This window comes from Lepidochelys kempii, chromosome 7 (genome assembly GCF_965140285.1).
Source record: "Lepidochelys kempii isolate rLepKem1 chromosome 7, rLepKem1.hap1, whole genome shotgun sequence".
NCBI classification, from domain to species: Eukaryota; Metazoa; Chordata; order Testudines; family Cheloniidae; genus Lepidochelys; species Lepidochelys kempii.
This window is the reverse complement of record NC_136386.1, coordinates 19,295,846-19,315,463: the sequence shown is the minus strand read 5'-3', so window position 1 is coordinate 19,315,463 and position 19,618 is coordinate 19,295,846. Positions and strand designations below refer to the sequence as shown.

Below are 19,618 nucleotides of genomic sequence, written 5' to 3'. Positions count from 1 at the left end.
CCAGCAGGATCTTATTAAAGGGAAAAAGGCAAAATACCACATTTATTGTGAATACAGAAAGAATCATAGTAAGCAGTTAGTTATAGCTATAACATTCCATTCAATCTCATATTTATTCACACATTCATTCATACAAACACACACACACAGGTTCTGCAAGGTTGTTAGCATAGTTACCAGCCTTAGAATTGCTCATGCCAAGCCACTGGCCAGGTGGCCTGGACATGAGGAGGGAGCAGGGCCTTGTCAGATGCTCATCTGATGCTCCTGGAAGTTGGTTTGCAGAATCAGACCCCAAAGTTCTCACTTTCTAGAGTCCATTTTTATAGGAATTTCTTCCTATACCAGGCTATGGGAATTGCTTCATCATGCTGTTGCTGAATCAATCAGCAGATAGCACATTCCTGACGGCTCCATGCTGCTAGATGTTATCTTGTTCTTTGGTTCTCCCATTCTTGAGGCTGTTGGGTGGATTCCAGTCTGCCCTCCGGGGGGTCCTCTGGTTATTTCCACTTGATGCCTTCTTCAGCCGATGGACACTGGATTCTTAGGCTGGCACCTCCCTGATCATTCAGTTATTATCCACACCAAGCATCCATCCGCATCCATCCACATACATCCTCTAGCTCTATTTTAATCACAATTGTTAATACAACAAAAGGGTGGGGAGTCTCTGGGTGCTGTTTCTGTTGTTACAGAGTATTGCTTTGAGTCTCTCTCTGTGTGAACTGCTTTGAGAACAGACTCTGTCTTAGAATGTACTAACGCAATTAGCAGCTTGCAAGTTTCACACATAGAGGGAGAGAAACAGTACCAAAAACCAAGAGATCTCTTAATTAGTAATACCCTGGAATTTAAACTCTGGGGAATCAAACTCATTTGTGATTTTAATACAGAACTTCTTTAATATGATCCAACACTGGCTCTAACAATAGTAAAAGCTTTGTTTTGTCAGTAAATTAAGCAAATATGACTCTCATACACAGGGGAAACTGGAATGAGAGAAAAGAGTGCCATTTTATGTAGTCATTCTGATGATTATACCCTGTATTTCAAATAAATAGACTTGTTTTCAAGATATCTATCCCTATAATTAAAATTCATCCACCTCCTCTCCTGTTTTTATTAGTGTAACCGCCTGCTCCCTGGACTTCCTGACATCCACATGGTTTCCCTTCAGTCAATTTTATATATATAGCCTTTAGGAACTCCTGTTTCATAGCACATCTATCGGTAGTTTGCCTTAAGACCTGGTTGTGTATGTACCTTTGCACTGTGTGGAAAACCTTGTTAAAAGAATGTCTCCATGAATAATTGACTTTATCAATTTCTGGACCTTCAACCTGTTCTTGCATTGATCCATATATATATATATGGCAATGTCTATTACTTTCTCTTCCTCTTTCCTCTCAAAGATCAAGCTCTTTCAGGGCCCTGCACATAATTCTGTCCTCATTTATCTACCTCTATATTCTTGTAATATGTTGCCTATGATGTCAGTCTTAATGTCCCACTTGTCCACCTATCACAAGTGATTTTCTTCCACACGCCTCTTTACATCTGGGAAGTCATTCCTGAATTGATCCACTAAATCATTACTCTATGCATTCAAGACCTTCCTGAAGACCCACTTCTACCGTGACACCTACAAGAAGTCAAACTGGCTGATTGTGTCTTGATGGCGGGGTATTTGGAGGTAGTTTTAATCATTTTTAAAAATGTAAAATGTGTGAATAATCACTTGTTGAACACTTGTATGTTGTGCCCTTTCCTCTCTCCTCAGAGTGAGGACCATGTCTCATCCTATGTCTGTATTGCACCTACATAATAAATATTCACCTTTATCTCATCCCTTTCCACACACCCCACCTGCTTCTGGTTCTTGGGCAGTGGTTGAACCATATGTATTCCTCAGGGAGAATGTGTTTCTTGTCAATCAGCTTTTACCTTTTAGCAGTTAGTAGTGACTGATTCCTAAAAGAGTCCCTTCCAGTCTTAGACCAGAAGAATGGTGACCAAGATACAGGACTTCAGCCAACTGGGTATAAAAGTGAGAAGAATATAGGATCTTGCAAGCGGTACCAGATTTGTAGACCTCAACAATCCAGGGAATAACCAGGGTTACTGGGGGGTGGGCTGGTTGGTTTGTGTGTGTGCGGGGGGGGGGGTTTGTGTGTTAGTGCACTAAGTAAAGGTGCAAGAATGTGAAATGTGTTGTGTTGGTTGTGTTGTAACTGACACCACAGTTAATTCTTTCTGATAAGACAGGTCACGGCAGTAGCAACATTAAACATATTTTTTTTCTTTCATTTCACTTACTAATGCTCAAATATTGGTCCTTTTCTGGAACTCTTGTGCGTTGCAGATATATGGAAAATAAAGCTGGTTGCTCTGTCACTTTAACCAGCAAGTTAGATCACGTCTACATTACAAAATTGAACCACTTATTGACTGGGTCAGGACAGCTATATTGTAACTGAAAACTGTTGGGTGAAAATTTTCAAGGTTACCTAAGTCCTATTTTCAAAGTGATTTAGGAGCCTACATCTCACAGTTCATTTAAGTCCTATTAAAAACTTTGCCTATAATGTAGATGGGCAAGTAGTCCTTATGCCCCTGGTTAGTTATATACCTTCGGTCATTCCCCCTTCTGTAAGCTGGTGGTATAAATGTTTACCATGCAGAGATATTGAGGCGTGATTATTGTCTATATAAAGTTTTGACGATGTAACACACCATATACAGTAGAACTGCTTTAGTGGTCATTTTAGTTTCTATGGATAAATTACAAAGCTATTTCCTCTTGGTGCTAAGTTGTTTGTCCCTCATACTTTGTAGTTGGGGCAAGCAAAAGAATCAAATTGGAAGCAATTTTTCTGATTTTTCTTTTTCAAAGATAGGAAAGAACTTCATACCTCCTTGAGGGGCAGTTGGCTGCAGGCAAAAAATGTTACTGATTCTGGGAGGTCCTGTTAATGTCAATTAGACCTGACTGACTAGCTTGAGTATTAAAAATACTAGCAAGACTCTCAAGTCTATGCTTCTGTTCACGTGTCTGATTTAGCAAGCTCTGTCTTTTAGATCTGAATATATTGAGAATTTGAATGTAAAGATCATAATAGGAGTTTCTCAAAACAATTCTTAGATGCTGACTTACCGAAGGCTCCTATGTGTATGTGGAATAGAATGTTATAGTGTAGAGCTGTAAAGAATGTGTGGGGGACTGAACACTCAGCCTTTAGGAACTCCTGTTTCATAGCACATCTGTCGTCAGTTTGCCTTAAGATATAGTTGTGTATGTTCCTTTGCATTGTGTGGAAAACCTTGTTAAAAGAATGTCTCCATGAATAATTCACTTTATCAATTTCTGGACCTTCAACCTGTTCTTGCATTGATCCAGACTTGCATGTTAACAGAAATTTCCTCTATTTACATCTATACTATAGGGCCCCTCCTTGACGTTTATGGAGAATCTAAGAATGATTAAGTCTGTGTGTTACATAAACAATGAACCAGAAGGCTGGTGATTGAGAATGTGTGTAGTTCTGCACTGGACAAACAAAGGCTTGTGGTAGGGGGTCCTCTTACCGTTAGAGAAATTTTGTGCAGATTTAATAAGCAGCCTCCAAAAAGCAGATGTAGCATTAAAAAAGTGAAATAAAACGTGGGACTAGAATAGCTCCTTACACTAACAAAGCTGTTCTTCTGTTGTTCACGTGAATATTGTTTACATTAAAATCTAGAAAAGTCACACCTAGTGTGTTGTGCTTTCAGACCAGGGCTGTGTTCAGTTCTGATATTTCACTGTTGCACACATTAATGCACCTTAATTGTACTATTCCATCTGAAGCCAGCCACCTCCATGACATTTTCTGATTATCCTTTTTTGATATCACAGAGCAGCAACACAATGCCTAGCCTGTAGATTGTTGCAACCCTATCTGTCATGGATACCAACTGGGTATCTTCCATGCTCTATCAAAAGGCTAACTGTTGAATAAACGCTGAAGTAGCTAAAGAATTTCTCAGACCACTTCAGGTGAGCCGTAATGTCCCCTCACAGACTATTTGCATTTCTGACATAAAATCTGAGTAGATGGAGCACCAAAGCACAATCTGAAATTTTTTTTCATTCTGATTAATAATAATGCCAAGAAGGCTTCTCACAAAGTGAAATCTTGCAGAAAAACTGCTGCTGCTTCAAGTGATGGTCCCTATTGTAGTCCACTGAGAGGGTTATGCCTGCACACCAAGCGTCCGGAGTCGGAGAATTTGAAAGTAATGTCCACTGGTCCCTGCATGCACCTGGCTCGCCCTACTTTCAAATTCTCCAACTTCGGACACAGTGGAATACAGATAGGGACCACACATTGAAGAACCTCCAATTATAGGTAAATAACCTCCTCTTCCTTCTCTGTGGAATGCAATTGGGACTGAAGAGAAGAGTTTTATTACACAAGTAACCTGACTTCAGTTAGGGTGGAAAATGTAGTAGCCTCAGTGCATATGTCAAAGGCTTCCTGGTGGCTTATAAAGTTTGTTTTACTTTTACTTTTGCATTTGAATGTGGTTATTTGTGCCAGCCTTGCAGAGCTGAGATTAACTGTTTCCATAGATCAGAGGTTTTCAGATTTTTTCGTATTAAGGACAACACAAATAATGTGAACCACACACTCTTCCTTTCACAATATTATGGAGTATCTTTACTACCATTCACAGTTGCATAACATCCCTGTGGCATATACAGCGATTGCCTGTATGGAAAAGTAATATTAGGAAAGCATTTAATATATTTGAGCGGCTTTTTAATTCAATTTAGCAGTGGCAAATGAGGAAGCACTATGTGATCAGCCAGCTCTCTTCAAACCACCTGTGGTCTGTAGACCACAATTTGAAAACTTCTGCCATGGAGGTTGACCGTTTTTCTTTCTTTCTCACATGTTGTTAATCTTAAAAATGTGATGTCTTTAGGGCTGGTACAATCTTAATCCAAACATTGCTCAACTAAGGGAAGAACCACTTGCTGTAAGGTTTGTGGTAGGTGACTGTCTTCCTTCTGACAGATTTCAGAGTAACAGCCGTGTTAGTCTGTATTCGCAAAAAGAAAAGGAGTACTTGTGGCACCTTAGAGACTGACCAATTTATTTGAGCATGAGCTTTCGTGAGCTACAGCTCACTTCATCGGATGCATACTGTGGAAACTGTCTTCCTTCTGTTGATCACAAATTATATTTAAATGTGTGTGTTGAAGCTGATTTATAGTAATCCCTGATATTTGCATATCTCCTTTCATTCAGAAGGATTACTATGTGCTTTTTCATGTAGTATGTAGTGGGATGATCAAATAGAGATGCACAGTCATATATGGGATAGATGCTATCATTTCTGTCCTATGCTAGGAATGCTGCAAAAACTAATTGGATTTAGTACAGGGCATTGGGGTTAACTCTTCTGTTTTTGCAACAAGTGTTACGGGATTTTCAGCAACCACAAGTTGTCAGGATTTTAGTCTCACATCTAAGGTGAGACTGCACCTCACAAGCACAGCACAGCACTCCCTAGAGCCATACTGGGGTATTGGTTCATTACTGATTCAAAGGGAACAGTGACATCTTCAGAGACCAACACCACTTCATGCGGCACTTGCGGTTTGTTGAATGGATATCTAATACTACCTGTTTTTCGTTAACTGTATGATGTAATTAGTAAGATGTGAAAATTTTGCTTTTTAAGGAACATTGCTTGTCAAAGTAAGAAATGCTAATCTTAAAATGGAACAATGGAAGAGAGCAACTAAAGCTAGATCAGAGAACCATGCCTGGTATATGTTTCATTTTAAACAAACATGAGACCCTTTTATAAAGTGTTGGATCCATGTCATTTCTCAAGCTCGGGGGGGATTTCTCAAGCTCAGAAATGCCTGGAGTGTTGAGATACAGCTGTACCTGTTCTTCCTCTTTAACCTACCTCAGTACAAATAGCCATGTTCTCTGTGTTCTTAGAGGTTAAGATAATATATGGAACATCCAGGAGGTCAGTGTGGCCTCATGGTTAGAGTACTTCTCTGGGATTCAAGAGACTCTTCTATTCCCAGCTCTACCAGTGGACTGCTGGGTGTCCTTGTGCAAGTCACTTTGCCCCTCTGTGCCTCAGTTTCCCCTTCTATAAAATGGGATAACTCTGACCTCATAAAATATCTTGAAAGCTCCAGATAAGAGGTAGGCATTAACATCCTTGGGTCTGAATCCATTTGGAACCTTACAGTTGACCCATGTTCCAACCAGCAGTTAGTACACAGAGAAAAGCAGTAGGTAAACAGAATTTCCTTTTGCCTTGTTTCTACCTTCTGTAGCAGCTGCTTGGGACTGTGAGGAGGTTTAGTCCCATATAGTGACTCATCCATAATACTGCAGACACATGCCACACAGTAACCAGATCAGAATGCAAAAGGAAGTGTCTTAGTCAGGTGATGGCAATGGTAATGACCCTGGCCACAATTGACTACTGATCCTCTACAGCCCTAATAAAAAAAACAGTACATACACATTGATCTTGTGTCTTGCACTGGCCATCTGAAAACACTCTGCCAAAAAATCAGAAAGCTGCTACTGTTTACAATGTCTGTCTAATGCAATCATTTCAGCTTTGCTGGAATTCAGTCATAGCCACTTTTTTCTTGTCCAGGGTACTTTAAATCTTTAAGATGATGAAACCACTCAGTCTATTGGACATCAGTGGTCTTTTGACTAATGTCAGATAACTGATTATTTTAGTACCATATCTTGGCATTTTTGTCCATCTATCCCCACACACCCTGTATGTCTGTCTATGCGAGATTCCCAGGAATGGGACTGCAGCATATCTTTTCCCCTTGTCACTGTAAAAAGCTAATTAAAACCAACTTAAAAACTGAGTTTATATACACAAACCTTACTGTTTCCTGGGGACACCTGCATTTCTAATTGCATGTAGAAAAATGGGCTGTGATTTATACAGGAGGGAAAGATAAATCTGTCTCTTGTAATGAATAAAATATTTTCAAAGAAACAAGTTTTATCAGATTTTATGGTAAAATACTTTGTTCTCTATAAAAGCAAGTAATCTCTTAAGAATAGAATAGTGATTGGTTTTGTCTCCTACTCTCTCATGCTTTGTCTTCATGATTTAAAAAAGGTTTGTTTTTGTTGTTTGGGCTTCGTTGTCATTTTTAAACCCCAGGGTAACAGGTATTAGCTATCCCACTATGTTTAAAAGATACACTACCTTTTTGGCAGTGAAGACTTAGCCGAAAAGTGCTACTCTGAAACCTGTCATTTAAAAGAATGTGTCAACTCAGAGAGGCAGAATGTAATTACTCACACTGAGCACTTGGTTGACAGTTTTAACTACTGCAGAACTTTACCATGGGAGATCTAAAAACAAGTGGTCAGGACCACACTTTTACATCTCCTCTGAAAGACCACAACTCCAGGTGTCCCTACCATGACTCTGAGGCCCTGGTTAAGTAGTGCTAGCTATTGATCTGACCCTAACCACTTTTGCTTTTGGGAATTGATGAGATTACAGCTTGAAGAGGGTGTGGCTACAGACATGAATCTTTAAAGAGCAGTAGGCCGGCGATTCAGTCAAACATGGAAAAGGCTGGTCTTCATAGAATCATAGAATATCAGGGTTGGAAGGGACCTCAGGAGGTCATCTAGTCCAACCCCCTGCTCAAAGCAGGACCAATCCCCAATCATGTACTGCACTGCAGCGGCTCAGCTGCACCACTTTAGTGAGGATGCTCCTGCGCTGATGGGAGCTTCAGCCATCGGCGTAGTTAATCCACCTCCCCTAAAGGCTGTAGCTGTGTCAACAGGAGACATAGTGCTGTCTACACGGGGTTGGAGGTGGGGGTTAGGTCAGTATAACTACATCACTATGGGCTGAGGATTTTTCACAGCCCTGAGCAATGTAGTTATACTGATATAGGTCTGTAGTGTAGACCGGCCAGAGATTTCTTCTCTCCTCTTAATTTTTGTTCCCCTAAAGATGATTACAGATCTCACTTTATTAATGGTTTGACTGCCTCTTAACCATCAGTGGGATCCCAAGAGTCTATACTCTCTCATGTGCTTTGAGGAAAGAAGAGTCTGTCTATTCCTTGTGAATTAGTTAGCTCTTGGCTACTAGGAATTTCAATACCAATCCTCCGATTCTCTCTCCACCTACTGTATATCCATTGTATTAAATGTACTTTAATGAATCTGTTCATTTAGAGAGGGGAAATTTCAACAGGAAATCAGACTCATGACTTCTGTTTTGATCCTATGGTGGTGTGGGGGGTTTTTTGGGGCGGGGAGGGGATACAGTGCAAACACTTCTTGAGTGTTTAGTTGTTGTGAATGTTTATCACGTATGGAGAGATCTTGATCATCAGGAGACATGACTTGTCCAATCTGCTCAGAAACCAGTTATGCACCTTCCCAGAGCTACTCCCAGCAGAGTCATCCTTCCCTTGCAACAGCCAGATCCTCTCTCACCTTCCCATAGTTTTTTTATTCTAAGACGACACTTCTTGGTCACGTTTTCAAAGCTTCAGGCAGAGAGGAGGGAATAGAAGCTGCAATAAACGGCTCCTAAAACCATGTGTGCCCGGAGCGCTGCTGTTACTGGCTTAAAGCCAGCTGCCCTACTTGGAAACAAAGTAAGTCTGGATTTTCAATGAGTCGGCAGGTACCTTTGTGTGTGTGTGAAATGTTCCCACCAAGGTTTATTAAGACGACCCACCACACTGTAAATAAGACTCTGTGTATATATAATCTATAGAAAGACTGCGGGGGAGGAGGGAAAAAAGATTCTTCATAGGCTCTGCGCTGTGGAGTAGATATGTAGAAAAACTCTTGTAGGGGACTAATCCTGGCAATTTAAACAGTGAGGAATTAACAATGAATTAAACCCTTTAGCTAAGGCATCCAGAAGACAATCTCCACCTGCCAGGAGGTAGGGAAAAAAACTGGGGTCATCATGTGGCCCAGTCTCCTTTAATAGTGGGGACAAAACAGCTTTCAGGACATTTCTTGTTTTCATATGCTGCTAAAAGATCATACGAGCCTGTCTGGACTGACTTATTAGGTAGGACATTGGGGAAACACATTTCTGCGATATGAGCAATTGAATGTTAACTCACTTTCAGGTGTTCACATTGAACATATATTCCTTCCACAGCATCCCTATAGCATCTAACTAAGGTAGATTTTTCAGTAATCCTACATCATTAGTTTTAGACACCAGAACTCCCCAGTGTTCTGAAGGATATAGGTTTTGCCAAGTGTTTGGGGTTTCTTGACCAAACTAGCTGTAGTACAATAAAAAATCAGTTTCATTCCAGAATAGTGTCCACACAGGCAGCTATTCTGGAATATTTTATTCTGCTGTGGCTGTTAGTCAGTTTCCCCATGTAAACAAGGCCTTAAAACCCTAAGGAATCTTGATCAGGCTGGTGAAAAGAAAGCGACCCAACGTTTCACTGGGAAGTTCCACCACTGACCTTCTCTCCATGAAAGAAAACCAACTTGGAGTGTTAGAGAAAGAGGTTGGGGCATTAGAATGATTTAGAGCATCTCCCAGTGGAACCAGCTTACAGTGCACCAAAATCTAGTGAAATTATTTTTATAGTAAAATAGTGTTTAACATCCCATATTGTTTCATAGCATTGAAATGTGCAAATTGCTGTTATGGTTATAGTAAAAGCTCAGCTTGGGGAGAAGCTGATTTGTGAAAAATAACATAATTGTGTTGCTCTCTACAGGTTTGTCTCTTATGTCCTGGATAGATTCCACAACCGCTCACTTTTAGCACCTTATGCTCTTGAGAGACCGTATTAATTTATCGAAGAAATTGATCTCTTTCAGAACCATTATTTTCTGAGAATTTTGCATTAGTTTTCAGTTTTTTATTTTCACATGCACTTGGTATTAGTTTCCCTAATCCAGCAATAAGGGGTAAATCTTTGTGAACAGTTTAATAAAGACTCCTCTCACTGGAGCTGCAAAGCTACTGTATAAGGCAATTGAGAGGAGTGATAAGATCATATCAACACACTGAGTAAGCAGGGCTGTGTTGGTGCTTCTGTAAGAATGTCAAGTGAGAGAAATTGTAAACTGAACCACAACTGCATGTAAAGTATCTGTTGACTCTATCAGGGATCCCGTACAAGGTTCTTGTTCGATATACGGCTTGATGAGGTAATCAGATATCAGAGCTACAGTCCTAAGAAAAGATTGATGAAAATCACGAATTCCAAGTAGAGAAACTTAATTACATACTCTTCCAAAATACATGTAAGCCTGTATCTCAGAGATTTAATATTCTCTGTGTAGTATTGCTAACCTGTGTGCTTTTAGCAGAACAGATTAATACTAACTATTGGTACTGCCTAGAAACCTTTCTTTTTTTTTAAACCAGTATCCCCTCTTGATTACCAAGCAATTTCTATGACTAAGGCTGCTTCAGTCAGTAGCTGATATTTCCACAGTCACCCCAGACGGAAGAATAATATTCCTAGGTTTCCAGCACCCAGAATCCTTTAGAACATAAAATGAAACGTCAAACAATATAACTTCCAAATGTCAGACAAGATTTTGTGTAATAATAAACAGTGAACTTCAGTGCTAGGTTACTAGCAAGTGGCCCTGTTGACCCTGCCCAGCACTAATTTGTGTTATGACAGTGCAGTAGATTGCTGCCTATCTAATGGAGGGTATTTATTACAACTTACTGTATGTATACTGTATTGTGTCAAGGGTATATTAAACTTCATGGAGGGAGGAAATCTATCTCTGAAGCTTCATTCTAATAGATTTTTTTTTTGTGCTTGACAAAGTGCATGTTCTTACAATGAATGCAGGAATGTTTCCTGTGGGGTTTACAGATTGAGATATAAATTGGATTAAAATAATTATCTAAATAGACGAGTGAGGGGCGCTGCCAAGTGTTTAAGACAGTCAGCAGGCTAGTCAGGGAGAAGAGAATGAGCACCATTATGATGTTTGTGATCCATGCTTCGCAAATCTCACAACCTATTTATGTAGAGCTTTAAAGGTCACATGAAGCCCAAAATGCAAGTTTGTTTTTACACCGCTTTAGTCCAGTAGAAATGTTTCACTGATTCTATTTATTCCAGTGGAAGCAGTTTATAAAACATTGTACCAAACACAGCCGTATTGTACTAGTGCATAAGAACCTGATAGTGAAAAAGTCTAGAAACAAAATGTGAAATGGGCTTTTCGTTGTTTGCTTTTCCTGCAGCTTGTATAACAAAGTTTCAAGAATGAGAAAGGAATTAGATTGTTTTAAATGGATGAGTTACCACTGTGTGCCTCCTTTTATACAAATGCTGGACATGAAGGGAGGAGTAAAAGGATGGTTTTTTTCCCTGCCCTGAACCCCAATTCCTGAGTCACATAACCTCGGCCTCAGTGTCCCCATCTCAAAGACGGGGGAAAAAACAAATTGCCTAGTCCAAGGGAAGTGCTCTTTACTTATGTAGCACTTTTAATCTCCAGTATGTGTTACAAATAGACATTATTAGTTGTTAATGACTGATAGGCCAGTTCAGGAATGCTGTGTTAACAATGGCAACTCAGAGCAATTCACTCTTGCAAAAATTTCGTCTGTCCTTTGTTTGAGCTTTCATATTATTCGTGGTTATTTGTTTCTTTACATCCCACCATTTCCTTGTGTTCAAATGACAGACTTCAATAGAAATATGTGGCTTGTAAATTGATACATTCTAGGCACAGAGCATTGGACGGATTACAGTGAGAGCAATGAGAAAGAAAAAGCCTTCTGGCATAAAGAAAGCAGTCAAGTCTAGGGGACAGAGCAGGAGTTACATTTTACCTAGTAACCAGGTTCCTGAAATACACAGCCCCAGGGACTTCTAAGGAAAAACGTTGACTTCCAAGGAAAGAGAGTTGTTAAAAGCTGCATTGTTTGAGTGTCCACTGTTTCTTCACTGTGACCGAGGAAATGTATTGAATGCTATGCAGGAAAAGAACTGCATCTGGAAAGCTGAGGCTTCTAATTGCACTGCTCATTGATAAATATTTCCTAGAGCAGTGCTGTATTAATACTGCTCTTACCAGAGTTTGGTAATTTGTTCTGTATGGCCATGACTCTGTCATGCCCTTTGTCTTATGTGGCTCTTGTTTTACAGCATAAACTGTGGGGAAGGAGCATGAATGGTAGAAAGAGAGCAAACTTTTGCTTTGTCTACATCTCTAGCACTTTTTGCTCCATGCAACCTAACTCATAGCTGCTACTTTGTATCTGAAAATGGGATTGCTCTTCTATAATTACACAACTGAGTCCAGTGGGCAACATGGAAATTCATGCTTTTGGATATTGCCATCTATGTGCAGGTTTGCATTAATGCTTTACTTTGAATGTTATAAAAATGAGCTGTCCCTTTAATATTTTTTTCCATGGCTGGGATGATGTCATGTTTTTATTTCACCCCCAAGCCTTGTGCAGGGATAATGCCTTTCCTCTTGAAGGGGAGGAGTTACTAAGTAATTACATGATTCATGGTTTCAGGTAGTGATTAGTGAGCTACCTTCAGACAACTGATTAGTTTTGCTGTACTCAGATCAGAACAAGAGCTTGGCTTTTAGTAGAGCTGTTGTAGGCATGTTAACTCTTCTTTGTGGAAACCATGCACTGGGAAAGGTTATTGCGTCTCAGAAAAGCCAAGGTAGGCTAGATGAGAGACAGCACATTCTTGTACTTGCAGGGTGGAGGGCAGGGAGTGCAAAATCTAAAGGGTTTTTCAACTCTAAGGGTTCAGTATTTTCCACTTTATTAGGAAGCTATGTAACAAACACTCTTCTTACTTCTCCCTTTGCACTTTGTTGCCAATGTAGATCAGTATATGTCTGTTTTATGAATTAATTTATATTGCTTCCTCCTGAGGATAATTTCAGTGTCTGCTTCTATCTATTGTCATCTCTGCAAATCCATGGGGTGTGAACATTTATGGTTTAAATCAATATACTTGTTCAAAGATGTTAAAGGAAACCTGCCTGTAGGGGTCAAAAGTCATGTAGTCTCTGCTTGAAAAATCATGTTTATGTGTACAGATATACTGTATACACTTGGTAGGCAATTTTAAGGATACCAGGTAGAATTTTCAAAAGTTACTAAGAGATTTAAGATGCTAGTCTCATTTTCAAAAGTGATTTAGGCACTTCGGAGCAAAACCACATCCTAAATGCATGTCACTTTTGAAAATGGGTCTAGACTCGTAAATCTCTGACACTTCCAAAAATGTTAGCCTACACTGAAACCAGCTTCCACCTCCTTGAGGAGTTGTAACAGTGCATCAATTAGTGGTTGCAAAAAGAAAAGGAGTACTTGTGGCACCTTAGAGACTAACCAATTTATTTGAGCATGAGCTTTCGTGAGCTACAGCTCGCTCACTCAAAAGCTCATGCTCAAATAAATTGGTTAGTCTCTAAGGTGCCACAAGTACTCCTTTTCTTTTTGCGAATACAGACTAACACGGCTGTTACTCTGAAACCTGTAATTAGTGGTTGGTTTCTTTTGATTGACAACTCTTTGTAGTTAAATTCCTTTTCTTCCAAAGTGAAAAGTCTTGGACAGACTAGTGGTTGGTGCTCTACACTTAAGAGATATGCTGTGATGTCTCCTTACAAAGTGCATACAAACAGTAAGAATGTTGAAAGGCACCAGATAATGGAAACCAAGACTGAGGCAGAAAAAACACTGAACATGGGTTGTTAATGTTGGAGATTCTGTAGTGAAAATAAATGTTATGCTTTTATTTTTCTTAAACATTAAGACATTTTTTCAAAGGGAAATAAGTTGGAATCTCTGTTTCTGGTTACTAAGCAAATTGCCGTTAATGTGTATATATAAGTGCTGTTGGTACTGAGAAAAAATACTTTAGAAATTACCCATTCACTTTTATTGCTATTGGTATGTTGGATAGTTACCAATAGTGCTTTCTGCAGATCTCCGTCTGCCCCTGCTCATTTTTCAACTCGCTTCATTTTATTGTGTGCTCAACATTGATCCAAACCAGCCTTAGTCTTGGCAGAATAAAAAATACAGTCTGAATTCAGAAAGAAAAGTGTGATGCTTCAACTCAAGGGCACTGGTCTGTACCTGTTCTGAATGGAAACAAGGCTTGGCACTTTTTCTGTCCCGTAACTGTTTAAAATAATTTATTTACTGCAGGCATTAAGAGTTTTAAAGATTCCAAGTAAACTATATTTTTGAAATGCTGGCATTTCAGGCCATGGTCTGTCCCCCCTGCAGGAAAAGAGGCTGTGGGCTCACTTTAGGACTCGATTTGACCCCTTTATTGTTACAATAATAGCACATTTTGCAGGGATGAGAACATGAAGTATATATGTGCATATTTTCAATAGCCTACCTTAGTTCTTATTTCTTGCTCTTTGAAGGACCTAAGGGTTACAGTGGATGAGAAGCTGGATATGAGTCAACAGTGTGCCCTTGTTGCCAAGAAGGCCAATGGCATTTTGGGCTGTATAAGTAGGGGCGTTGCCAGCAGATCGAGGGACGTGATCGTTCCCCTCTATTCGACATTGGTGAGGCCTCATCTGGAGTACTGTGTCCAGTTTTGGGCCCCACACTACAAGAAGGATGTGGAAAAATTGGAAAGAATCCAGCGGAGGGCAACAAAAATTATTAGGGGACTGGAACACATGACTTATGAGGAGAGGCTGAGGGAACTGGGGATGTTTAGTCTACGGAAGAGAAGAATGAAGGGGGATTTGATAGCTGCTTTCAACTACCTGAAAGGGGATTCCAAAGAGGATGGCTCTAGACTGTTTTCAGTGGTAGCAGATGACAGAACAAGGAGTAACGGTCTCAAGTTGCAGTGGGGGAGATTTAGGTTGGATATTAGGAAAAACTTTTTCACTATGAGGGTGGTGAAACACTGGAATGAGTTACCTAGGGAGGTGATGGAATCTCCTTCCCTAGAAGTTTTTAAGGTCAGGCTTGACAAAGCCTTTGCTGGGATGATTTAGTCGGGGATCGGTCCTGCTTTGAGCAGGGGGTTGGACTAGATGACCTCCTGAGGTCCCTTCCAACCCTGATATTCTATGATTCTATGAATTGCAATGTTGTCACTTGCATTTATTGCAGCAATAAAAGTTGTTGTCAGGAATTGCCTCAGTTCAGTATAATGTATTTGAAATAAGTGGCTTTTGGCCTTTCGTTTTGAGCATCATCCCTTTAGATGCCCATGAACTACATAGAGCTCACAAATGCTCTTCTCCCCCCATCGTAAGATGGGAATTTAAAGAGAAATGGAAAAATGAGATGTGGGTGACAAGGTGGAAATGACTGATTTTAAAAATCAACATTAGAGTAATTTTTCTGTGCAGTTTCAATTACTCTAAGCAAAGTTTTTGTTTTGAAGATCTTGGAATGTAGTTTATGATCATTGATGGTTACTGCCCAGCAAAGTGGATGGTTTTTGAATTAGGATAGCCAGTGTTTTTTAACCTTCACATTCTTTCCCCCTTTGTCTAGATTGAGCGGTCGGAAGTAAGCAGCCTAGCACAAACCCCTAGTGCCGTGGCCTCAAGCACTGATGGCAGCATCAACGCAGATTCTGTTGATGGGACCCCGGATCCACAGCGGACAAAAGTAGCCATCACTCACCTGCAGCAGAAGATACTGAAGTTGACAGAGCAGATCAAAATTGAGCAAACAGCCCGGGATGACAATGTGGCAGAATACCTGAAACTAGCCAACAATGCTGACAAGCAGCAGAGCGCCCGCATCAAGCAAGTGTTTGAGAAGAAGAACCAGAAATCGGCCCAAACCATTTTGCAGCTGCAGAAGAAGCTAGAGCACTACCATCGGAAGCTTCGTGAGGTTGAACAAAATGGAATCCCTCGGCAGCCAAAGGATGTCTTCAGGGATATGCACCAGGGCTTGAAGGATGTGGGAGCAAAGGTCACTGGCTTTAGTGAAGGAGTTGTAGACAGTGTTAAAGGTGGGCTTTCCAGCTTCTCCCAAGCCACGCATTCGGCAGCAGGGGCTGTGGTCTCCAAACCCCGGGAGATTGCCTCCCTGATAAGGAACAAATTTGGGAGTGCGGACAATATTGCTAATCTAAAGGACTCTTTGGAAGAAGGCCAAGAAGATGGGAAGACTCTTGGTGTTATTCATAACTTTCAGTCAAGCCCAAAATATGGCAGTGAGGAGGACTGTTCAAGTGCCACATCTGGGTCAGTGGGAGCTAATAGCACCACAGGGGGTCCAGTGGGAGCTTCTAGCTCCAAAACAAACACTCTGGATATGCAGAGCTCAGGGTTTGATGCAATACTACATGAGATTCAAGAGATCCGAGAGACACAGGCAAGACTGGAAGAATCCTTTGAGAACCTTAAGGCTCACTATCAGAGGGATTATTCGTTAATAATGCAGGCTCTGCAAGAGGAGCGGTACAGGTAGGCATTTTATTAATTAGCCCCCATATTAAATACTGAGGAGTTACAGAGCAGTAAAAATCTAAAGCACTCAGCGGACTATAAACAGCTTAGGGCAGGCAATGTATTGTGTCTTTCCCAGGACAGTGCTAACTGAGTATACTTGTGTAGTGGAAATTCCATCATTATGGTCCCAGTATAGAAATCAGGGTTAAAAATTGAGACAGTGGGAATGCTTTTGTGTGGTGCAGGTCTGCATTTATCTTTTTAAAATATTTTGGGCGGAAATATCTATCTCCAGGAAGCCACCCTGCAATACTTGTTAGCTTCACCAAGGGAAACGTTCTCTGTGATCTGTACCCATCCAAATGTTCCGATTATAATTCTTCCCAGCCAACACATGGAGACAGAATAAGAAGTCTTTTATGATATATCCTCTTGTAACAGGGCCCTGACTCTGCCCTCGTCCTCTTCCCTCCAGAAACCGCATTGATTCCACTGGGTGTGCTCTCAGTGAAACTTTATTGCAAATCCCCTTCACCAAGATCACCACAATCCCCCATGCTACCGCCTATTTACAATATTGGTTGATCTTTAGCCCTCTCAGCAGGACCTGAGGGGAACAGAGGTCTCCCCATTCTGAGGACTCTGTATGACTAGACTCAGCTAGCTCTGTTCCTCCCTCTCTCCTTCTGAGCTTCCTTCTTGTATATCTTTTATCAGCCCTGCTCTGAGGGGGCCAGCTGAGTTCTTACCCCACCCAGCCCACCAGCCTGATCAGTTAGTTTCCCCCAGTCAGCTTCTCCTGGGGCTCTACTTAGCATCTAAATGACCAGAGAGCAGACTCACTCCCTGCAGTGTCACCTCTATATGTGGGTCTGGCCATCTCTGGAGCTTCACTTAGTTGGAAGACTTATATCCATCAGGCAGACTGCTAAAAGTCAGAAACCAACCCCAGAGGTGTAGGACCCCTTCACCATACATCTGTATATAAAGCTGCTACTATAGCTTGTGAGAGGAATCAGTGGCCTATGGGACCTCAGTCCTACATGGTCCAAGCTTCCTCTCTGATATCATGGCTGAACTGAACAAGGGAGCCAGGGCCTTCTCCTGCATATGCTGCCAGGCCCAAACCTAGCCAAGCATTGCAGTATCCTTCCAGAGGCGCTGGACCTAGGAATGCTGGGGGTGCTGCAGCACCTCCTGGCTTGAAGTGGTTTCCGTCATATACAGGGTTTATAGTTTGATTCAATGGCTTTCAGCACCCCCACTTTAAAAATTGTTCCAACTCCACTGTATCCTTCCGTACAAACTGAGGATTTTGAGTTTTGAATCTGTCTCCTTTGTTCTTATGTTATGAGACAGGGAGAACAGAAACTCTCCATTTACAATATTTATACTATTTGTTATTTTATATACTTGTTCCCTTGTCATCTCCCTTCTCAGATAAACAATCTCTCATCAGAGGGGCTTTCCATGCCTCTAATTGTTCTGTGCCATACTCTGAATCGGTCTAACTCTGCAATATACTTTCTGAAATAGGGTGACCAGATCCACGCATGAAATTATAGGCAAGACCTCACCGTTGATTTACATAACATTTTCTATGTTCTCCATCCCACTCTTATGCATCCTGGTGTCTTGTTTGCCTTTTGATTGCAGCTGCCCATTGAACAGAGATCTCCACTGAGCTGTGTACACTGATGCTTAGGTCCTTTTCTTGAGTTGATGCAGTTAGTTTAGTAGTAGTATGAGTAGTTCAGAATTTTCCTTCTAGTGTACCTTACTTTGCCATTTATCAACATTGAACTTCATCTGCCATCATGTTGCCCATTCACCTCTGAAGTTCCTCATGGTCTTCTCGGACTTGACTGTCATAAATAACTCCTATAAATTCTGCCATCTCACTGCTCTGCTCCTCTTTCCTGATCAAGAAGTGAATAGCAGGGAAGAGTCTCCCCTTACAGAGCCCCTCCAAGGTAAGTAGTTAACTAAAGAGGGTTTGGGGGCAAATGTACTTCAGGACTAGCGCTTCCTACCTCAGTTGTAGTTATTGAACCCCTGCTCTCCCCTGAAAAAACTGTGCCTGCTCCCAGGTAAGGTAGAAGAAACCCTGCCTCCTCCAACCATTGAGACAAGAACCTGCATCTGACTAGGAAAATGGGAGCGTTGAAGCCTAACCCCAGCCCTTCCTCCCATATGTCCAGCAGCTGTCTCAGAAGGCATGCTTATTGTCAATCTATCCAAAGACCAGGGTTCTGTGCTCCCCTGCTCCACAGTGGCAAAGGAAGGTTAAATAGAATGTATTGTCAACCATTCCACACAACAGTTGCATTCCCACTGCAGAGACAGTGTGAGTGTGGAAGCAGCGGGTATCCCTGTAGTTTACATATTCTGTGTCCCTCACTTTGCAGGGGGCAGAAGGGTGGTGGAGCCATTCCAACAGCAGTGTCTCCTACCCTCCAGTGCCTTAAGCTCTACAGGTTTCAGAGTGGTAGCCATGTTAGTCTGTATCAGCAAAAAAACCAAGGCGCACTTGTGGCACCTTAGAGACTAACATTTATTTGGGCATAAGCTTTTGTGGGCTAAAACCCACTTCATCGGATGCATGCAGTGGAAAATACAGTAGGAAGATATATATACACAAAGAACATGGAACAATGGGTGTTGCCACACCAACTGTAACGAGACTAATCAATTAAGGTGGGCTATTATCAGCAGGAGAAGAAAAACTGCATGCATCCGATGAAGTGGGTTTTAGCCCACAAAAGGTTATGCCCAAATAAATTTGTAAGCCTCTAAGGTGCCACAAGTACTCCTCGTTTTTTTTAAGCTCTACAGCAGTGGTCTGCAATCTTTCTGTGGAAATAGCACATTCCTATTCCCAGAAGACTGTGGCGGGCACCGGACACCCCGCCGCCGAAATGCCGCCGAGAAGTGGCAGCGGAAAGAAGCGTCGCCGCCGAAATGCCGCCAAGAAATGGCAGTGCTTCTCGGCGGCATTTCAGTGGGCAGTTCTCCAGCAGTTTGGCGGCGCAGTGTCCAGCAGGCACACACAACTGCCCCAGCAGGCGCCATTGCGCCCATGGGCACCGCGTTGGGGATGCCTGCTCTACAGAGTATCAGCCTAGAAGGAAAAGGTGGAG

General features: G+C 41.4%; 1 protein-coding gene across 12 annotated transcripts in view; it reads left to right on the top strand.

The window, feature by feature from the left end:
* TMCC1 (transmembrane and coiled-coil domain family 1) overlaps nucleotides 1-19,618 on the top strand; it is a 202,349-nt gene that overhangs the window by 169,512 nt on the left and 13,219 nt on the right. For all 12 annotated transcript variants that reach the window (XM_073351268.2, XM_073351263.2, XM_073351258.2 and 9 more), the window contains one exon: nucleotides 15,568-16,493. In XM_073351268.2, the coding sequence (XP_073207369.1) occupies nucleotides 15,568-16,493 (926 nt within the window). The remainder of the gene's footprint in view (nucleotides 1-15,567; nucleotides 16,494-19,618) is intronic.